The sequence below is a fragment of the Danio rerio genome, chromosome 16, assembly GCF_052040795.2.
Source record: "Danio rerio strain M-AB ecotype USA chromosome 16, GRCz13ab, whole genome shotgun sequence".
In the NCBI taxonomy this organism is placed as follows: Eukaryota; Metazoa; Chordata; class Actinopteri; order Cypriniformes; family Danionidae; genus Danio; species Danio rerio.
Window position 1 is genome coordinate 45791415 of NC_141036.1, and position 24285 is coordinate 45815699.

Here is a 24285-nt window from a genome sequence, read left to right on the forward strand (position 1 = left end):
ACCCCAGATTATTAGGGGACTAAGCTAAAAAGAAAATGAATGAATGAATGAATGAACTAATGAATGAATAAAATAAAAATAAATAAATGATGAATGTTTATAAAAAAGAAACCTTCAAAGCGTTGGGAAGGAGCTATAGTGGAAAATTCACAGAAAAAAAGTAGCTACTTTAGCAGCTTTATCATTTGACAAAGTAGTAAGTGATGAAGCCAAAATAGCAAGTTCATTCATAAAGTGTAACAAAGAAGTGAAGAATTTTGCAAAGCATAAAAAGGTTATTAACCAGGTAATGCTGTGTACTATTTTCTTTAGTTTTATCAAATTTAACTTGTTTATAGCAAAAAGAGTTTACATGAATATTGACATGAGGCATTCTGTCATGTACATGAACCCAAAATAACTTTGAGTAGATGCAATTGTAGATAATATGCTCAGTGGTTTTAGAGTTATCCTAAATATTTAATTTTTATGGTCTCACGGTGGTGCAGTGGGTTGCACGATCGCCTTACAGCAAGGTCACTGGTTCAAGCCTCGGCTGGGTCAGTTGGCATTTCTGTGTGGAGTTTGCATGTTCTCCCCGTGTTCGTGGGTTTTCTATGGATGCTCCGGTTTCCCCCACAGTCCAAACACATGTGCTATAGCTAAGCTAAATTTTCCGCAGTGTATGTGTGTGAATGAGCATGTATGGGTGTTTCCCAGTGATGGGAAAACATATGCTGGATTAGTTGGCAGTTCATTCCGCTGTGGCGACCCCAGATTAATAAAGGGACTAATGAATGAATGAATGAATGATTGAAATGTTAATCTCAGGAATTCTTTTGATAACTGAAGTTCTTTAATTTGGGGGAGAATTGGATAAGTAGTGTAACTTGTTCATAAAACATAACAGAATAGTGTGAAAGTCTGCCTTTGATTTAATAGCCTAGCCTATATTCACGCCAAAAGAAATGATGAATATGATGTAACGACCAAGCTAAAGAGTTTTCACGTTCAATTTTTCTTCAAATGTGACGTAATCACGCACAACGCGTTGCTGACGAGAACAACCACTGAGGGCTATACACGTCATCAACAGGAGCCGGTAGTGAAACGCGCAATATTTTGAAAAAGGCATAAACAAACAGCAGAGAGCGATACTTTAGACGTTTATTGAATAAAACGCCTTTCACGCCGCCAATAATGTCGAAGAAAGCACCGAGAGCAGCCCTGAAGCACCACATGAAGAAGAATGCCAATATACGGATTGGAAAAAACGCGGACTTGATGGTGAGTTGAAGAAGGTTCTTTTTACAAACGCGGTTAACGTTATCATATACGTCTGGATATATGTTTGCAGATGTAACGTTATCAGACAAGTATTTTAAAACTGTCGTTAAAATATATGTAGTATTGAGCACGTTGTTTGTTTAATATGTAAGTCATGTCATATCTAACGTTAGCGGGACAGAGATAAAGGTTGTGTTGTTGTTGTCGTCGTCTATGTCTGCGTCTCAAATTCTAGTAAGCTGCCTACTAATACAGCATTTTAGCCATCTTAGCGTAACGTTGCACACCGAAGACTAAAAATCTAGTCTAGACAATGTTAAAGACCAAGGGAGATAGTGACAAAATACAAGTTGTCATTAACCAGGTAAGCTGTAACTTAGTTGTTACTTTATCGTGTATTGAAAGATTCTGTGAACCTTTTGAAATCTGTTATGTTGAAGGAACATGATCTGTATAAATCATTTTCAGCACAATTCATTTAAACATTTTGTCAGGCGAACATTAAAGTACACTACAATATGGCAAAGGCTGCCTTTTTCCGTGTCTAACGTCAGCAGATCTGATAGTAGTCTGCATCCCTTTCTATACCATGCTATTTTGTAAACCCCTACTTGATTTGTAACAAATGCTTTGGACTATAGATAGTTTGTTGCATGGCTGAGTCTGTTTGGCTAAGAGAGGAAACTAATGTGAAGAGCTGGATACATGTGGCATTGTGGGTTCCTTTCATGTTGTCTTTTTGCACATGTCATTATGACAGAGCTCATAAAATGTTCCAAAGTAAAGGAAAAAAATAGTCCTTGTGATTTATTTTTCTACATGGAGGCAAATTGAAACTGTGTAATGTTATTTTGATGCATTTTAATGTTCTTTTGCATTAATATGCAGAAATTAGAAAGTTCTCTTTTTCAATATAGCTACTAGCTAGCAGATTGAAACTTCATAGAAAATATTTTTGTCTTTAAAGGCATAGCTTGCCAAAAACATTTAAATATCATCAGAACATCATAGATTTCTATTTTTTTTTTATTGTCCAGCGGAACATTAAAGTAGATTTTCCGCATGAACTTTGGTCCCATGGTTATCTATAAAAAACAAGAGGATGTGTATATTCACAGGATAAAATAAAAACCAAATAAAAGCCATAGTGTGATGATTCTCTGACAGATTGTAGAATCATCAGAGTTGTCATCTTCAATACATTGTGCTCATGTAAACGATTAAAACATATGGTAGTAGGAAATGGTAGTGCAGTCTAAAAAATGCACACACTGCCATCCTTGGTGTTTTTGTTTTCTATTGGTCTAAGTTGTAACTCGTGAAATATGCAAAAGTGTTTCGGGGTACAATCTCAGGACTTGCTGCATCACAGACACCAAAATTGTAACAATTTATAAAAATAAATCATTTTTTGGCCATCTTACATTAGGAATGTATATACAGTGCCTATAGTAGACACTGTATGCATAAAATATCACAGTATTGTGATTACTGCTCTAAAATATTGTCTTTTTAAATGTCTGGGTAAAATTAACATAATTTTTTTTCCCTTTGAACACAATATATTGTATTTTTTAAAAGATTTATAATATTTTGGAGAAGTAAACATGTTAGGCTAAATAATTCAAATAAATCATTGACTTTTGCTGTCTTCATTAGTTTTAAAAACACAGAATTTAAAACAGCATCTTTGGATATTTTGTCTGGTGGAGATACTGTTGTCCTAAAAAAATACAATTAAAAATCTTACACATACCCTAGGAACCATATTACAGAAAATGTTGGTGGCTTTAAAACCTTGACTTTTCCAAACTGCGGTATACCTTGAAGACGGTTATCGTCCCATGCCTAGCCTATTGAAAATCATTATACCCTGTGAAAATGTATACCTTTACTCACATTACACCCTGCTTCAAACGACCTTTGGATTAAAGTTGTAGAAAGGCTCAGGTTAGGAGAAAACTACAAAAACATTTCAAAGGCTGGAAAAGTTATTTGGAATAAGATTTTACTTCAGGCTGTATATAGGCACTGTATATATTGTGATCATGGTTTTTCAAAAGTATTGCAGTAATCGTTTATTAGTGCCATGGGTTGAGTCTACCAGTTTGATAGAGCAATTGAACCCAGAAACCACTTCACATGACATCAGACTTAACAAGTGGATAAAACCAAATCAGAAATCGAGTCTGTGTATCATTAACATGATGACACAAGTTACAATTGCTTTTTTTTCTACATTTGCAGACTTTTCCACACTTTTGGTATAACGTCAGTACATAATTCAGACACCGTAAAACACAAAAAAAGTAAAGTAAAACACCGTTCTAGTGGGTTTTGGTAATTTTAATAAACAAATCTTAAATTTTGTTCCTTTAAACTAAGACTATAAAATACACAAGACATGTCACTCGTATACTTTTGAATGGGGAAAAGTGTAACAATCAATATGGCGATATAAGCCCGGCCTTTTAGTACAGGAGCTAATCAGCGATTGCTATATGGCGAATAAAACTCGCCATCTAGTACTTGAGCCAATCAGAGATTGCTATATAATGGCAACTCTTTGAGGAAGGGGCTTAGACCTAACGTGAGTTTCTGCAGATTTTGTATGATACGAACATTTAGAAATTAAACTAAATCGACAGTTGTTGTTTAATTTTATTGGTTATTCGTAATACGGAATTTAATCGTAAGCTTGGCCAGCAGTTTTGGAGAATTTGATGTTTATTCATTTAAATAGAATGCCCAAGCATACTGCCTGAGCGGCATTTCAAAGATAGCCGCCGAGTGAAATGTCTTGCCTTAAAGAGACTTTGCTTTAAACCACAATCTCAGCAAATGGCCCTGTATGGATTTTAACTCGCATGCTGACACTGTTGGTGTGTAACTTTTCATGCAGAAATTGCAGCATTTGGGATGACAAGTAGGTACCACTTTGTTGAACTATACAATTGTAGTTCTCTCTGTGCACATATATTGATTTTGGTTTGCCTCTATGTTTTTGACATTTGTCAGTAGTCACTGAATTGGCACAATACTTGCTGCTCATTTGTATTTTATTTTTTATATTATTTCATGTTTTTTTTTCTGCTGAGCATTAAAGTAATCCATGACTTAAGTGTTAGTAATTTAATAAAAAAAATGTCTATACTTGTATGAACGATCACTGTCAGTGTAAATGATTTTTGGGTGTGTACATTGTATTGATTTTTGTTGTTGTTGTTAAAACTCACATCCTTTCCATGAGCAGTATATATCAGAAGCTGTGCAGTGACTGCGAGGCCATGACTCCAACAGAAATGATTTGTTTGCCAACATTGTAAAATTCTTACCCATCTTGTCACTTAAGAAAAGAACTAATTCTAGAATCAGGAAACCACAAATGGGCGGACAAGCCATTAAAATCAAACCACCATGTAGTGACTTTTGAAGTCGATTTTATTTTAAGGAACTTGGCCTCTTAAATTAGCAGATGTGTTTACATTTGTTTAACATTTTATATCCGAGCGGCACTGATGAATCCAATTTGTTTCATGCATCCTCACGTGAGGTGGCCACTGTAAGGGTTGTTACATGCAATAGCTATATGGCAGTGTCACATGCCGCCTCTTTGATTGCCTAAAACTGACCACTTCATAGCTCAGGATGATTAAAAGGAACTTCTGTTTTCAAAAGGGGAGTCCGGTGGTTTAGGTTGATTGAGGTTTGCCTTTTGGCAAGTTTGCCTAGTGTTTTCCATGGGAATAGGGGAATTGCTTATCCGTTGTTTTTAATATGAGGGGCACTGTACTTGGTTGATTATACTCTCTTTTTGTGGATGTGTGTGTGTGTGTGTATGTGTAGGTTGTCCGTGCGCTAACAGGGTCCTAATTAAAGGTCCATTGCAGCTGGTTGTTCTTTATGGAGACTGGAGGTGGGGATGTAAAAGCCGCCTGAAAGGTGCTCTGCTTTACAGGGGTCTAATCCAGCCATTAAACTAAAAGAAAAATGCAGGAAAATAATGAAAGAAAGCCTTCTTTTCTACCTTCCTATGAATATGTACTGGTTTGATCTGGTTTCTTTTGCCTTTAATGACAAAATTCCTAATAAGGCTCTTTGCACTTTGCCTTACATTGCATCATGAATGAGTCGCCATCAAATTGTTGGTCAAGCTATTATTGTGCTTTGGCTTACAAATAAGCCGTTAATCTTGTTTTTTTTTTTCTGGTTGTAGAATTATTTATACATTTGTTAAGCATTTTCAGCACTGAGTGCATTTTTAAAAAATCCAAATGGAGTGATTACATTCTAAATTCAATGTGTTATACAGTTTATTTTTTCTCTTTTGTTTTCTAATGCTTCATCTCTCCTTATGAATCACACAAAAATGGTTCGGTCAGTCTGTTGAATCTGTCTGTTGTGATTGTGCTTAGGACCAATTGCCAAACTTGTGGGTTAAAGGTAATAATGTTCTAAATAACGTTCAGACCAGTTGTTTTGCGTTGAAAGGTGTCTTATCAGGACTGTTGTTTTCTAGGATTTTATTTTACAGGTATTGATTTTATTTGGCCTTCGTACGTTTTTTTATTTTTTTTATTATTATTTTTTTTTTTATAAATATAGTCCCTGTAATCTTTGGCTTGCATTTTGTGAATCACCAAGGAGTGGCATTTCAAATACAGGGTGTCCGCTGTGTCTTAAAGTATTAAAAGTTGATAAATCAATTATGAGAAATTTAAGGCCCTTAAAAGGTATTAAAAAGTCTTAATTGCGTTTTTACGAGGTCTTAAAGTTTATTCAAGCAATATCTAATATGTTTGACTCCGCGTGTTCGATCCACATGATTGGTTCTAGCTGGGGGGCATCTGGCCAGGATCCTCTGTCTGGGTGATGCACGTAATTTGCGACATTCTCCACATGTAGCGAAACCATAGAGCAAATCAGATGGCAAAATGTACAAATGTATTTTTGTGTACTCCTGGTTGGAGAAAGACGAGTTTAAACAGTTGCTGAAGCCTGTCGCTGAAAACAACCACGTGCTTTGTTTCCTCCGAGCTTATGTGAGTTCTGTTGCATGGTTGTGTTCCATTGATTTATTTAACTGCACCTGTTTATTAACAACTGTTTATTAAGTTAAAGGTTTGATACTGATTAGAACATGAAGTGGCAATAAGATAAAATATTCTGAGATATTCAAAATATTTTAAAATGCCTTAAAAATTTACTGAAATTACCTTCAGGATTCCTGCATATACCCTGAAATGGAAATCAGCTGCTTCAATGGCATAAAAGTCACTTACATCTTCAATGGTCTAAGAGAATGTAAATGAACTATAAATGTAATTTTTCTATTCAGTATTCCAGATCTCCTGAAGCTATTTATTAAATTTTGTGTTTGTGAGGAATAGACTGAATTTGAAGTCATACAAAAATAATTCTACAGAAAACGGTAGGTGTAGCCTCTGCTGCTCTAACTCCAGGTAGTTATATAATTATGAAGCAATTTTAGGCCTCAATTAGCTTAAATAGCCTGACAGAGATGTTTAAATGGCAAATTAAAAACAGTGGTGTTTACAGTCGATACACCAATTGAAACTGTAAAACAAGAACAGGTACACTTGTTCTTTTTCCTCAGAAACTTTAGATCCAGATTACCAGCATACCACGATAATCACCTTGATGGCTTTGAATCATGTTTCCTGTCCTCTGCATCAGAAGATAATCCCAGTCATACTATTTGATCTCTTTTGTTTATAAGTGCGTCCTGTTGAGTGGAGCAGTGGCTTAAGACAGAGCTTTGTTCTCCCTGTCGAACTGAGATAGCCTATGCTGCATTTGATGGTTGATTGAACACGAAAAATAATCAGCTGCATCCTGTGAGGAAGCTGTGAAAAAGTGTCTGTTTTCTTTTTCCAGATCTCTTCCCCTAAAATCGTAGACCTGGCTGCTTTTGCCCCCGACAGCACTGTTTCCTCCCTCGTGTTAAAGATCTCTGGGAAAGTGTAGAAATCAAGGTTCTGCTTTGGAGGCCGCTGCCAAGACCCCCTGGCAGTTTCACACCAGGTCATAGAAGTTGTGTCTGGCTTGTAATTGGATGATTTAAGAGCTGATAAATGCAAATCCTGGCCTGTCGAGTCTGGTGAGGTCAATATTTTGAATCTGTGCGCTGGAATTATTGAAGCTATTCTCAAACAATGCATCATACAGATATCAGTATTTCAGTTCAGACTTTTTTAATCAATATATATTTTTAATATAGATAAATGCATTTTTTTACTTTATATTTTAAACTTTAAGATCATTTTTAATCCTGCATTGCTAGAATTGATTTATCCTGCCAGAATCTTAAAATGGTGTTGACCTTCTTTCTTGTGTTTATTTGCATACTCTTCTTTTAGGTTACATTTGCTGGTCACTTAAGAACACAATGTAAGCGTCTCTGTTAAATATAATTTTAGCATTATTTTTAGAATTACTTATTTCTTATTTAGATGATAAAATGTTGTAAATAAGTACTTGGGTTGGGTCGATAGACGATGCCATCGTCCACTGCGATCCTCCACGAAGCCCCCAGTTGCAGCAGCAACCCACTCACGAAAAACATACACAGGCCCCGTTTACACTAATACATCTTAGTTTTAAAACGCACATCACGTGACCACACACACACACACTCTGGCATGCACTGCAGCAAACGGCACATCTGAGCTTCAGGCAGTCAGCGGGTACTTTGAGCACAACACCCCAGAGAGCAGTGCACGTCGGACAGTTTATCAAGGATGTACCGCTGGATCGCATCTCACTGTAGTTGTTAAACGTGATATTTAAGTAATCTTGTCTCTATCTAATGACTCTTCGGTCTTTTGAATCTATCAGGTAAGGTGTCACCTCATCAGTACACTGTTTCAATCGTTTGCTTTTACTCTTTTCATTCTTTTTCTTGTCGGCTTAGTCCCTTTATTAATCCGGGGTCGCCACAGCGGAATAAACCGCCAACTTATAAAGCAAGTTTTTACGCAGCGGATGTCCTTCCAGCCGCAACCCATTTCTGGGAAAGCTTTCACACTTGTACTTTGTAATTTTAGCGAAAAGCTCAGATACTGTTCGTTGGTTCTTGTTGCTTGTGCACCTTTTTACCAACCAAGTTTGTTGACGTCATTATAAATACACAGATCACTCTGCCTATTCATGTCCACTCCAGCGGAAAAAAGTGATTGCCAGGTGGTGATTTGTGTTTAACTTATCTTTATTTATTTATGATTTGGTTATGGGTAAAACAAAGAAAACAAATTAATTAATTCATAAATAATTAATTCACCGCCGCTCAAGGCTTAGTTTGTGCCGGAACATGCCGGATCCAGATCTGGCACTTCTGAAATCTGATCCGTCACCTCATCTTACCAATCCCCCTCCTTAACCGCCCTTCTCCCCTATCCGCTGTTCACTGTCACTTTCCTCTGCGACTCCCCAACTCTTCACTTTTGTCTGCAACACCCCCGCCCCGCTCACTATCGTTATTGACACCCTTGCGCAATCCATCACACCAGTCTCCTTAACCCCGATCTGTTCCAGGATTGTTGTCGATCCCAGTTGTAAGAGCTACAAATAATAACATGACTTCTAGTTAATCATTTGGAAAAGTGGCAGAAGGTAGATTTTTCTGATTAATCATCTGTTGAACTGCATTCCGATCATTAGAAATATGGCAGAAGACCTATTTAAACCCACATGGACCCAAGATTCTCACAGAAGTCAGTCAAGTTTGGTGAAAGCAAAAAAGGTTAAGGTGCTCTGGGATTGACCGGCCCAGTCACCAGAGGTGAACATTATTGTGTATGTCTGGGCTAAGATGAAGCAGGAGGCGTTAAAGATTAATCCAAATAATCTTGAATTCTCGGATTCCTGCAAGATCGCTTTGCCATTTCAGATGACCTTATTAATAAGTTAGTTGAGTCATTGCAGAGATGTATGGATGCAATATGAGAGTCATACACAATATTAATTCTTTTTCCACGGCAACATGACTTGTATTCTATATTATATTCTATTCTGTACATTATTTCTGTCAAGTGACAAGACTTTTGTCTGAGCAAAGTCAGACCTTACTGTCCTAATAATTAAAAATCAAGGCATGATCATATTTTATTTTGATAAAATAAGCGTAATCTAGAGGCCTTTGTCTTGTATATTAGCCACTTCTGATACCAAATGATAAACTAGAAGTCAATTTAATATTTGTTGTTCCTAAAACTTTCATAGGTGACAAGACTCTTATCACGTAGTGTATTAACATATTTATTATTCACAATCACAAAATGTAGGCTGTTCCCTCAACAAAACCTACCCAAAAACAGTGCATTTTAAAGGGCCATGAAACCCCCTCGTTTCAGCACCTCCACTTTGGAAAAAGTCAGAAAAGTGGGCGTGTCCAGCTCTGTTTAGGGGGGAGTGTCGGAGGAACTAAAGTGGGATGGTGTAGGAGTGTCTATTTGTGCACGCGCGAGTTTCAGAGTCAAAATACACACCCACAGCGGACAATGTGACTGTGTTTACATGGACATCTGTAGTCGAATTATTTGCCAAATTATTAAAAGTTGGACTTTAACTGCAGTTTGTCTCTTTCATTCAGGGAATTCATTCATGCCTCTCGCGACAAACGAGATATTTGATTCAAGAAACTGCTGCAAGCGTGTATTTTTCATGCAATGTTTGATACCGCACGGCGAATGAGAGAGAAAAAAACTCCGCATTTCCCGGAAACTTAGATGCACACGGCAGGTAGCATCAGAAAGCCGCGTGTTATTCCGGTCACAAAATGCGGTGCTAACATTTCTGCACTCAGTGCAATAGTAACTTAATTCGATACGAACAAACTGAATAAACAAAGAGCACTGGTCGCTCACTTACCAAATCTGTAGAGACAGGACAATCACCAGCAACTAGAGCCGCGTCTTTATGGAGAGAATACTACAAGCGAATTCAGATTTCAGCGTTTGCAGATGAGAACAGCTCTTAGGTAAACAATGTTCCTCAGACACGTAAGTTATTGTTGTCGAGCGTCGCGTACACTGTTAATCCACACGTGAGACTGAGCTCTCACAGAGAGAAAATGAAAACGAAACTTAACGGCAGCAAACTATAAAAGCAATACTTCACGCTTGTTTTGCCAACACAACGTGGCGTCTTTGTGGCGTAAACACGGTGACACTAATGAATATTAATGAAGTTCCACAATAGAGCGCGCTGATTGGTTTGAACCAAGCCTTACTCATGCATTAATGCAACATACTGTAAGACGTAATAAGACTCACTCTGGCACAGACGCCCAGTCTGCACGCTGGAATACAACGCTATTATGTCATGGCCGTGACGCAGCTTCAAAAATTCGTTTCAAACAGGAAGTACAAATTTGCTTGAAATAACGCAAAAACAACCAATTTACACTTTTTAGTGAAATATAGGTGTCCTTATAGTGTTTTTAGCAGTGTAGGACACATATACGACTGTCAACAGCTCAAAAAATGTGTTTTGGTGTTTCGTGACCCTTTAAATGTCGCTGGATATTACAGTTCAGAATATTGTTGATTTCTTTTAATGAGAGTGTTTATGTTTTTAGGGTAGCATAAGCTTTTTAAGTTCGCCTTATACACTACTCTTTCTCAGCCATGTAAGCAAAGGGATTTCCTCCAGGAAATGTAATTCCAGATTCATCTTGTTCTTTCTGTTATAAGAACAAGATGACATTCGGACAGATCATGTTTGGACAGCGCAACATCTGTCCCGCACACTCCAAGGCAGAAATGCAAATTCCCTTTAATGTTGCTAATGCTGCTCAGACCGGTTTTCTCTGCACTCTCCTGCTCTCGCTGAGGCATCAGAGACGGCCTCTGCTGTAATCAGTTCAGCCCGGTCGTTATGTTTTGGCAAAGCCTCTGGCACAGGGGAAACCTGGGCTTCTCAGTTTCCTTCTCGAAAACACTTTCAGCACCAGCTGTTGGAGAAGTATTCAGACGCCCTGGAGATGACCCACAATTATGAAAATGAGGTATTAATAGATTTAAATTACATCCAAATGGCTGTCTTGTAGATGCACGAGGAGCGCTGCCTTTTTTCAGCTGAAATCATTAGGAAAACTAGCTGGATAAGGTTCAGCAGATGTGGTCACTTGTTTCACTTGTGTATGCGTGTTTTTCGAAATCTAGAGAAAGTGCAGGAGATAATATACAGAACTGTCTTTCTAGCAGTTTGTTGCAGAACACAGTGCAGACCATAGTAGAGGTGAAGGTGCAGGAAATTGGTTTCACATTTTGTAATTATGAATATGTTCACAATGCAAAGCTTATTTCTCTGTGCACTCAGTTTATGAAGCTGTAAAAACAGGCTTTATTTTTTTAATATAGTCTTAGGAGTATTACAGTAGTAAAAAAGGAATCTGTGTAAATCTCTGTGTTGAGTTCCAGAGGATAGTTTGAGTCAAAACATTTATTGGCAGAATTTGTATATTTATTGTTAAAACTGATTGTTTGCTTGACTGATTTAAGGCTAGATTGCAATCATTCAGCACTTAGCCATAATCTATTACTAATATGTTATCTAATATGACAAAACTTTTCTATAATTGTTGTTATTTGATTTTTTTTAAATAAAGTATAAAGATTGTCATCAGCCATTTGTTTCTTATTTACTAACTTAATGTAATAAAAAAGTGCAATTTATTAGGGATGTCCAGTATATATGTGCGGCATGACATTACTTTGTTGCAGAGACGCTATTGGTTAAATGCTGGAAAAGTAGAACACTGAAGCAGCTTGTAGCAGAAAGTGTGAGTATGTCTGCGGTTCAAAGGTATTACAAAGTTCATGACGACAACATTGCGAGATATGTAAACTTGGCATTGCAGAAGGTGGAAAGGAAATGGCTACATTTAACACAACAAACCTGATAAGACACCTCAAAAACAAATGTTGAACCTCGATTTGAAATGCTGTCTCGCTACTATTTAACCGACAAAGCTCTGCCAGCCCTTAATTAGAAGATTTCTGACAAACTATTTGTCCTGTTATAAGATGTACCCCATGTTTCGTTCACCACAGTCATGCGAAGTTTGTCCTTACCGCGCAATAGATTGACTCCATCCCGTTTCTGTTTCTCCATTCTTCTTAATTTTTTTTTATGTATTATAGAAGTATTGGATAGGGTTTCAGTATTTTTTTTGGTTCATTAGTTCATTTTAAAATAAACTTCTTACAATAAAAACATAAACGAGCACATTTATAACAAAGCAGTTCAATGCTAAATACACGAGTCAAGCTGAACCTTCCTTTGCCTTTGATTTGCTTGTCGATGTCTTATATATTGTCCTTCATCTTCGAGTGACAGTTTTTACATTTTTAAAAATCTGATTCATGCACAACATTTCATTGAAACATTTAATTTCAGTTGACTTTTTTTTGTAGCTTAACAATTAAACAAATAAACAAAAGGTTTACACAGGCCCTACTTTGGATAGGAACATAAATGTATAAATTTTACGGTAATACTTTTTTTTGTCATACATCAATGTTTTTTTTATTTTTTTTAAGTACAAACTACTACACAGCTATAGTGTAATACACACATCTACTAAACACCACAATATGGTAACGTCAAATTTAAGCAATACAAAAAACATTTATCAACATTAAATGTATAACATAAAACTCTAATGGGCATAACTCAAGAGAAAAAAAATGAAAAGGACCAATAATGTCAACAAAAAAAATAAATTAAAAGTGTCACATGCAGGGAATTCTGGAAAATTGAACGGGTGTTCGCTCGCTGTATATAATAAGGAAACTTTCTAAACGGGTTACAGATGTTTACTGTGGCATTTTTATTTATTAATTTTTTTTACCAAAAAAATAAATAAAATAGTCACAGACTTCTTTTACAGGGCTGATTTATCAGAAGATGTCATGTTATCATGGAAAATAGGTCTTTGAACCTGGTTCTAGGTTTTACTGTTCCTTCAGTGTCAGTGAAAGACTGTTTCAACAAACTCTCAAGCAGCAAATTGTGTGTTTTAATATAGTTTTTGCACGTATCTTACCTCCTTTGCCTGTGTTTATGCAGTATTCTACTTGCACACATGTCTTACCTCACTCGCCGTAGTGTGCTACTGCTACAAATGACATCAGTCTATACATCATAACCCATTATGGTTTATTGCTAAATCAACACCAAATGCTCCTCATCTGCATCGTGATGCACCAGTAGGAATAATTTTGACACCCCTAATAGAAAATCATATAGCCTAATATTGCAGTTTAAAGCTCTTGTTCTCTCCAAACTGGATTACTGCAACTCTCTACTAGCTGGGCTTCCAGCTAACTCTATCAAGCCTCTTCAACTGCTCCAGAACGCAGCAGCACGAGTGGTCTTCAATGAACCTAAACGAGCACATGTCACTCCGCTGCTAGTCCGTTTGAACTGGCTGCCAGTTGCTGCTCGCATCAAGTTCAAAGCTCTGATGTTTGCCTACAAAGTGACTTCTGGCCTTGCTCCTTCTTATCTGCTCTCACTTCTGCAGATCTATGTGCCCTCCAGAAACTTGCGTTCTGTGAATGAACGTCGCCTCGTGGTTCCATCCCAATGAGGGAAGAAATCACTTTCGCGAACGCTCACGCTCAATCTGCCCAGTTGGTGGAATGAACTCCCTAACTGCATCAGAACAGCAGAGTCACTCGCTATTTTCAAGAAACGACTAAAAACTCAACTATTTAGTCTCCACTTCACTTCCTAATCTGCAATTGCCTCTCTTAATATCACACTAACTGTACCCCCCAAAAAAAAAAAAAAATCCTAATACCACTAATACTTCCCTTCTTAGACTACAGACCTGAAACTTGCATATAGCACTTATTCATTGTTGCTCTTAGTTGTCTAAATTGCTTCCTTGTCCTCATTTGTAAGTCGCTTTGGATAAAAGCGTCTGCTAAATGACTAAATGTAAATGTAAAACAACATGAGCTTTTTAAGACGGGACCTTAACAATTACTGTTAATTTGAATGTTACAGAAGCTTGTGAGAAAGTGATGTCAAATAGTGATGGCCAATGCTTTTGAGGTCTCATATGGGTGTTTTAGATAATAAATATTCATATGCGCATAGATTTTTGTAAAACAGTGAACCCTGAGGCAACTGAATTACTTCATATCTGCATTATGAGCCACATAAGGAAGACAGACTCGCGTCGAAGAGTAAAATTACATTTCTGTGTGCTTATGTTATTGTTACAGATTATGTTGTATACAGTGTTGTCCTGTCAGCACATGTTCCAGCACAAGCGGTGGTGATTTTGAGTACATAAACCCAATTTGAGACCGTGGCTCATTTGAAATCCATCCCCGAATGCAGACCCCCATTCAGCATCTCGTGACAAGATGAACTAGGACAGATGAAGTGCTGAAAATGAAACAATTTCCTGGTCTAATCCGACAAGGTTGCACAAGGGCCTGCGTCTTTGGGGAGGGCTGAGAGATTTATCTTCCTCGGACACCCCCTCCTGTTGGACCTGCCTGGCAGTTCCTGTAACCCAATCCTCTTTTACTGTGGTACTTATCTGAAGATCCATGAACAGGTTTGGGGCGAACTCTGCGTACTACACCTGGCTGAACAACAGAGGATAATATTCACTTGAGTGTCACAAAACATCTGATAGTCCTCTTGACTCCAAACGCTTAGTCTTTTGTGCACCAAGTTACTAAAGAACCTCTTGAATTGATTACATGGTTGTCCATCACTCAAGCATTGGGGTCCTTTTATGCTCTGGTTCAGTTTTAGCAGCATTTTTGACTAAAGTAAACCAGTATGCCTTTTGTTTTAAGCTGTAAACTAAGGATATTTGTGCAATTATTAGAAATTCTGCATTTTAATCCAGTTTATAACATTATTTTATTAGGAATTGTAATTAGTTTCAGTGTGTTTTATTCACATGCTGTGCTCCTGGAGAGTTCTTAGATGATGTCTGCAATAATTGAGCAGTAATTGACTCTGGATAAGTGTCAGACATGTTTAATTAACTTGTGATTGATGATTTTTTGTGTCCGCAGGCTCAGCTCAACCTCCTGATGGTCCTGCATCGTCTAGCGGAGGAGTGTAGGGTAAAAGCTTTTGAGGAAAAATCAGCAACCATCAAAACTCACCATGTTCGAGCTGTTGCAAAGGTATCAAACAAAGCTGTCGTAAGAATTATTCAAACTAGGGCCTTTAATCTGCATTAGTTCAGTTTGCAGAATGAAACTTACAAATAGTATGCCCCACAGTATCGAGTAGCTGACTATGTGGATTGATGTCATTTTGATTTATTCTCAGCAAAAGCAAAAATGTATCATAATATAGTCAAAAATCAGGGAATATTAATATTTAACAATCTTTTGCACACCATGGGTGCATTTATTTGATAAAAAAGCAATAAAATCAGTAATATTTAGGCATGCACTGATATGGATTTTTTGGCCTATATCGATAACCGATAACTTTTAAAATTTGGAAGCCGGTAACCGATATACTATAGTCGATATATTTTTATATTTTTATATAGTAAACAACAGATTTTATTTTAAAAACTTCAGAAAAGTTTAAACTGGTCTTATGAATTGAATAGCCTACTCAAAGCAAAAAAGCACTCATTTCAAAATTGCAAGGTGAGTATATAAATATATTCACGATTTCACATGAATCCAAAAATAAATTATTTCCTTTTTTCGCTTAGCAAATTAACATTCAACTTGACTGTTGCATATAAAAAAATTGGTTCAGTAACAAAATGGGATTTAATTTACAAACAAGTAAAATAAGTAGATTTTAAATAAAATGAAAATGAAAGAACTAAGAACTGAATCCAGCTAAAATGTTCTTGAATAAAATGTGTTACAGTAATGTGCATTTTAAAAATATGTAATATCTGAAAAAGCGTATTTAGAGGAGTTTTGACAGTTCAGAGCCACTGTACAAGCAAAAAGCTAAATAAAGATAGTATTACTTTAGAAAATGTGCATACACTTGTCCCATTTGGCATTTTAGACTATTTTGAACATATGCAGGTGCTGCTTGTCAATCAGACAGCACTTCTATGTTTATTCTTGCTGTCAATTGCGGGAAAAATTATCAATGAAATGTTTATTTTAAACTGTTGTGAGTTTGAAACTTTAACTGCGGGCGCTGTGTGATGTGTGTTTTATGTTTACACGTTTAATTTTTCTTGAGGCGATTAAAACCAAAATACACAATGACACTATCAAACATATCTACAATGATAAGGAATATGGTTACTTACTGAGATATTAACGCACAGCGGTACCACACAAAGAAAGGACGAACTTTTAAGGAATAAACAATGTGAGGTGAGCTTCATTATAGTGCACTGGACAAGTCGGTAAAAAGTTCAACCCCTGAACACGTGAGGCAGGCAGTTCTGTACATTTACATAATCGATCAGCTTAAAGACATCGGCCTTATTTAGACATCGGACCAATAATGATAGCATTAAAAATAGCTTTTATCGACCAATAACGATAGGGTCGTCGATATATCTTGCATCCCTAGTAATATTGTAAGATTTTGTTACAAATATATATTTTTATTTACCTACTTTTACATTTAGCAAAATGTCTTTTCTTTACAAAACAAAAAAAACCAAATCTCCAATAATATTGAGAAATTTAATTAATGACTGAGCAATCACAATATTTTGAAAAACATTTCATTTATTTTCATAGATTTTTGGTATGTAATGCATATATGGCAGTTTTTTTTGTGTGTGACTATTTTAGTTGTTTATATTGTATTAAATTATAAGAGACTTAAATTAAATGTTATATTGATTATTAATACGATTGGAAGCAAATTCATTTGTATTTCTTCTTTTCCTATTTTTTTTATTGTTACCCTCTTTCAGTGCTGAGATCTGTTTGCATTGGTGTTTTAACCCTTTTATAAAACATTCATTCAAACTCTCATTGGCAAAACCCTAAAGGGGATAATGAGGGTTATTACAAGACTTTTAGGACTTAATAACTTTACTCACCATATATGATTCTTTTTTCTGGGAGTAAATTTTGTCTTTTTTTGTCCACTTTGGATTGCCTCTGTGGGTTTTTATGAGTGGACTAACTCAAAACGTGTCAGACCCCATTTATATTTGTAGTTAATGTTGTCAGCCTGTAAATGGGATTTTTTTTTATTTTATTGTATACAATACAATCAATGTTTGGATTTGATATATATCATTTTGTAGTGTTTATTGTAAAAAAATAATTGTAAAATGTCTTAAGGCATGATTGTTGAGTCATGCTGAAGTCATGCACATACTGTATATCTTAACTTTCATCCACATCCAATGCACATGGTCTTATGCACAAAATATGCTGATTTCCTCTCTCCACATGTGACTTAGAAATAAATTGTGGTCTGCTTTTGTTCTTGAACCTTTGTTCTGTGAGTGCAGGTCTCTCATGTAAACAGTTAGTTGCGTTTATTATTCCACAAAGGTTAGAAAGGGACTTCTTTTATCTCTGGTCTGTGCGCCATTGAACTATCAGACAAAATGTTCTTCCAACTTCCCCTCTTAATACTCCAATTGATTTATTTTAGCCTGAGGTTCAACAATATGTTGGACAGTAATGTTCTCTAACAAGCACAGTGGGTACCTGAGATTGGCTGGATTAGGTTTCCAATGCATATTAATTTAATCAGGCTGCATTGTTAGCAGATGTCACCCGTGGCCACCCTATATTGATCTTCTCAACAGTATGTGTTACAGCAATCAATTTGGTCATTAGTGAGCTGCCAAGAGCTACATTAGGTGAATGGCAGCTCATCTCCTGATCCAGTTTATTACTAGTGGAGACAGTATTGCCATCTTTGTGCATCCTGTGATTATTACGATTGATTTCAATATAACTTTAAAGTAAATCTGAAAGGGAAATCTTTGTTTTTAGGATGTTTGTGTCAATATATTAGTCTTAACTCCTTCAAACTTAAACTATGTTCCAAGTTTCAGAAATGAAAGTATGTTTTAAAGTTCTTTAGGCTTCTTCAAATGACCAAATTCTAATAATAAAAATTCAACACCCTTTAAGTTTTTTTTTTTTTTTTGTCTATATTTATGGGACATCAGGTCAGAACAGTTGTACTTTCCAAACATTATTTTCAGACTTACCAACATAAAATACAATTAAAAACATACATAATTGCTGGTATAATCTTGAAATGTATTTTCAAAATCACAATTATTAAGATAGCATTAAGGTAGCATTTTTGTACTTTACTTTTGAGGTTATTGTTTGTTTAGATTGCACCTTGTTTATGACAAACTTTATCTTCATCTTCCTCATAATTATGTCCACATCTGGGATATTTCTATCTGCTATACACTCGAACTTCAAGATCTGTATATTCTGCATATAAAATTGTTGCAACAATGAATTAGCCCATCAATATAGTCTTTTTTTTTATATATAAAAAAGTTCAATCAGCATTATTGGAGATTTAGTAACAGATCCCATTGTACATCCTAATGGACAGACATTTGAAAATATTCTGATCTAAAGCTTGCAATGTTAAAAAAGATTTTAAACTTTAATTAGTAAATGCAATCCCTCTTTTTTTTTTTTTTACATACAATTTAAGAAATATTTACAAACATATCAATAAGTCTGAATAAAACATTGCTTACGTCTGAGTCTGGAGTATAGAGGTTTTCTTTTCAAATTACAACACGCCGAGCCTTACTGCCTTTTTTTTAGATGACAATCATCCACTCTCATGGACTGCAGGCTTTAAGTTCGATGAAATGCTCAGGAACCACAAAAAAAAACATGGACTGACGTGATGTCCATTGTAATGGACACAGTCTGAAGGTGTTCATTTTTAAATGTTTATAAGGATGCTCCATAACAAAGATTAAATTGACATTTAGAAGATTTGGAATGCAAGTTTGTAATGCTTATTTCTCAGCTATCTTGTCAATATGGACCAAAATATCTAAGGAATATTTTCAGTATTTGTTGAATCTATGCCACAAAGGATTAATGCAATTCTGAAGGCAAAATGCTGACATGGCATGACATCATTGCACACTTCAACTTCTTATTAGATCATATCTGATCTAGCTCTTTAAAAACTGAAGCGTCTTATTCATACAAGATGCATCTGAATTTGGTTGTAATGCATGTAATCAAGTGTTGGCCTAAACACTTGCATGTATAAGAAAATGATAAACATTTTCAACTGAAATCACACGTTTATTACTGTGATTAGTTTAGTTAAGTAAATCAGGTTTCAATAACAAATGGCAAAAAAACAAACAAAAAAAAATTTACAGTGTAGCATGCAAGACAAAAAGCATTGTTTACACCGACCCACAACTTTAACATAATCAAAATTGAGTCTATTACACACTCATTTACAATTTTGTTTGCTTAAATACCACAGTCATAGGGGAAATATATAAGAACACTGTGAATGTGCTTTCCATTAAGGTGAATGAACGATTGGTCACTGGTTCACTAAACTGTCTGTATCATCTGTGTTTCATTCAGCATATAAAAAATAGTAAAGGTGTAACCAATGACTGTAAAAAATATGGACGACGCGACAGCCCTTTTTCCCATTGAACGCCTTGAGGGCAAAACGCCTGCTTGACGGGCACAAACTGTCGCAAAAGACTGCTGAAATTGGAGCCAGACATGCGCAGAAGGATTGTCTGATGGAGCCAGAGGAGGAGCCGCGAAAATGAGCAGAGTCGAGCTTCCAATCAAACGCTTTATGTAAAATCAACTACGCCCCCCGAACTTCTCAGCATGCGTTTGCTGTCATATCAACACAAATGGATGTAATAACGTTAACAAATATGAGGGTTTTATATATTCAATCGCGCCAGCTCCAGGCCGCAGCGCATAACTTACTCGCGGCGTCGCGGGCTGATTCCGGCTCGCATGCGGCAGCGCCGGCTCGCTCGGCCGCCGCATCTGGCTCGATTGACTCGGACTGGAATCGGGCAGTGAGTCCAGGCATCCGGAGTAGGTCCAGCAGAGGTAACATTAGTCAGTCTGAGCTCTAAGAGATAAGTCTCCGGCAGGCGAGAATCTAGCCGGAACTGTGTTTTGCTATCTGGGTGGCTAGGCGTGTATCAGCAAACTAATAAAGCCCAGAAAAAAGCCCTGAACTTAGCGAATAAACAGTGTTCCACCAGGATCATGTATGTCAGAAACTATAGTTTACTGCTGAACTCATTTTGTCATGGTAAAATAACACAGAAATCGAATAATAACATTTCAGTCTCCTGCCGAAGCTCAGACGCCGCGCTTTGAGAAACTGTCAATCACAGCTGTCAATCACGATGACACGCCCAGCATTAAATTACTGCTAAAAACAAACTGTTTACAAAAATGAAGATCTGCACCTATTTCAGCACAATAACCAGTGCCTTAATCGACCAGAACTATCTTTCGGGACATTTTATTGCAAGTGTAATATTTTTTTTTATTTGGGCTCAAGTCTCCTTCATTAACACGGAGGAGGCGGGCTTTATGACTTGTACTGCAGCCAGCCCCCAGGGGGCGATCTAACGGCCGAAACCTTCACTCAAACGTAGGCTTGCGGCACACTTGGGTGTAACTAGGACTTCATTCTGAATGTCCTAGTTGCCTTTATGCTGACTATAAATAAAGGTGTATTTATAAATATATTCGTGGGTGGCACAGTGGCTCTGTGGTTAGCACTGTCGCCTCACAGCAAGAAGATTTAGTTTGAGTCCCGGCTGGGCGAGTTGGACTTTCTGTGTGGAGTTTGCATGTTCTCCTTGTGTTCGCATGGGTTTTTCTCTGAGTACTTTGGTTTCCCCCACAGCCCAAAGGCATGTGCTATAAGTATATTGAATAAACTCAATTGGCCATGGTGTATGTGTGTGAATGTGGGAGTGTATGGGTGTTTCCCAGTGCTGGGTTGCAGCTGCAAGGGCATCCACTGTGTAAAACATATGTTGGAATAGTCGGCAGTTCATTCTGCTGTGGTTACCCCTTTATAAATGAAGGGAATAAGCCGAAGGAGAATGAATGAATGAATGAATGAATGAATGAATGAACGAATGATGAATAAATATATTCAACCAGAAAGTGTTTTTTTTTTATTTTTTTAACTGGAAATCACATGGCTTATGCCAAAAGATAATAAGACTGAACACAAAATAAGATATTTTGATGAAAGCTGGACTTTAAGACTAACATATTGATATTATAACACCTTAAAACTTTAATTGTGATTTCAGAGGAACTTTAAACACCATGCTGGAGTGGTATTTTGTTGCAAATGAATCCGTACAAAAACACATTCCCACTCACCTGAACGTGCCAAGGTCAGAAAAAGACGAAATGGTACTTTCCATAAATAATTGAAGCCTAATTTTATGACCATTAGCATTTTTTCCACTGACACATTTTCTTGACCAATTTGAACATTTCGTCCAATTTAAGAATGAAAAGATCTGCACATGTTCTGTTTTATTTACCCTAAACTGATCAGACCTTTTCCACCAGACTTTTTTTATTTTCAGGAATGAGAGCATTTGTCAGAAATTTAACCGTGAATGCAGTTTTTTCTTTGGCAGAGTTGCTGTGTTGATTGCTGTCGGATTTAGTTTAATGTTGTGCTAAAGATTAGGCTCAACTAAATCTCCTGTAATTTTTATTTATTTATTCATCTGTTGTTTTGAAGTTCAGGCTCTACATGATCTGAAAAAGCAACCCCCACTTTATAATGCAAAAGGAATCAGGCTACATCATCTTACAACCAACTCTTTGATGGATATTTTTCTCCAGCACTTTAGATTTGAACGGGGCACCACATCAAATGAGTCACAGTAACATTGAACAGAGATCCGGCCAATTTTGAGTCATCGCGCTGCGTTTATTTTCATGAGGGAAGCCAGCTTATTTGATTAAGATGTAATTGTGTGCAGAGTCCTCCTTGTACAGATGCACTTGAGCAGCAGGGGCACGAAAAATGCTCTGCTTGTTCCAAATCAAGAGAGAAGTCATGATGGCCTGTCACAACTAAACATGTTAGGAATTACACGCTTTACAGGCGCAGACGGGTTCAGCATGGCCGCCTCTGAAAACAGGTGTGTAATCTAGAGCTCTACCACGGAAAGTGGGAATTTGAGAGAGAGGGAAAAAAGGTGAAACTGGGTGCTGGCGAATAATGAGGGCTATTACAAGATTTTGTAATCAGGGGTCAGCCACCATTTGGACAAAGTGCATGTTTAGTAGTTTCAGTAGTAAATCTGTTTTTACTTTATAAGAAATAATTAATCTTATGATATTCATATTTATGCATGTTTTTGTTATATTACATAGTGAATATTTGTAATTATTCAAAATAATAATTTGAATTATGTTAAAATTATTTGTTAAAAACATTTTTTTTTTCATTTTAAATTGTTAATTTAAATAAGATTAATACACTTTAAAATATAATTTACAGTTAAAGTCAGAATGATTAGGCCTCCTGTAATTTATTTATTTATTTATTTTATTTATTATTATTATTTTCTTAAAATCTTTTTTTTTTTTTATGTACACTCACTAGGCACTTTATTAAGTACACCTTACTAGTACCGGGTTGGACCACCTTTTGCCTTCAGAACTGCCTTAATCTGTTGTGGCATAGATTCAACTAGATACTGGAAATGTTCCTCAGAGATTTTGGTCCATATCGACATGATAGCATGACGCAGTTGCTGCAGATTTGTCTGCTGCACATCCATGATGTATATCCACAATATATATATTGTACAGTCAATAATATTACACCCCTTAATCAATATTTTTTGATTGTCTACAGAACAAACAGTATACAATGTCTTTCCTAATTACCCCAATTAACCTAGTTAAGCCTTTAAATTGCTCTTGAAGCTGAATTCTAGTATCTTGAAAAATATCTAGTATAATATTGTTTTGTCATCATGGCAAAGCTAAAATAAATCAATTATTAGAAATGAGTTATTCAAAATATTATATTTAGAAATGTTAAAAAAATCTTCTCTCCATTAAACAGAAATTGGGGAAAAAAATATACAGCAGGGCTAAAATTTTTGACTTCAACTGTATATTACAAAAAACACCAATAAATACGATAGAATACATTCATAAATGAAAACAAAACAAGTTTTTTATAGGGTAGCTCGTCGATAAATGCTAAGAAAGTATTAGATTGATATACATGTGTTAAAGTCATTAAAAAGCATAAGTTGAATACACTCATTTTTGTTTGTGCAGTGATTACCTCTCCAAGTAATTGTTTATCTTTCTTTCTTCCCCCCCAGAAACTCTTAAAGAGCACACGTGGATAATACGGATGACTGAAACTTCCCATCACATCCCTTTGTTTGATCAACAACCCTGAGCCTTTTACCTAATTTTTACTTTAAAACTTTATTTTGTGTGAGCTTTTATATCTGGGACCGTCAAAGATTTAATTCTATTATTTCCTTAGGACTTTTTTAACTTACTGTGGAATTTGCGTTTTCTTGTTCCAATTTTGGGTCTGATATCAGCATGTGATCCGTGAAGACGTTGAACCTGTGTAAACAGTGGATGATGGACAGTATCTAGCCCAGTTATCTAAACCAACACATGTGTCCTTCATCTCTTTGGATAGTATTATGATTAATACCTGTAAATAAACAATTTGTACCACTTAACTTGGGTAGCACACGGCTGAGTAAATGTGCAGTGTTTTTTTTCCATGCTCTCTAAAGCAACAAGAAATTTGGCACTTAGCCATCGACAACATTGCAACCATTATCTGTGGCTTGCTCGCGTAAGGAGGTTTTCAGCGGGTAACTTCTATCAGATGATATTTTGCTCTCTCTTGTTGACTCAGTATCAAATGGATGTCTTTTAACAAGATGGTATTTTTTGATTTCAGATTCAATCATTGCTGTTAGAGCTGTAAGAAAATACATGGGTAAATCTAATAAAATATGTGTTAAGATCA

The 24285-nt window shown here is 36.3% G+C and overlaps 1 protein-coding gene across 2 annotated transcripts; it reads left to right on the forward strand.

The window, feature by feature from the left end:
• The first annotated feature begins 1027 nt into the window (after positions 1 to 1027).
• cenpw (centromere protein W) lies at positions 1028 to 24285 on the forward strand. 2 transcript variants are annotated; one of them, NM_001326438.1, is given in 5 exon segments: positions 1028 to 1266; positions 15339 to 15452; positions 21557 to 21567; positions 21569 to 21643; positions 23612 to 24285. In NM_001326438.1, coding segments are annotated over 5 exon segments (297 nt in total). In that variant the 5' UTR covers positions 1028 to 1179; the 3' UTR covers positions 23622 to 24285.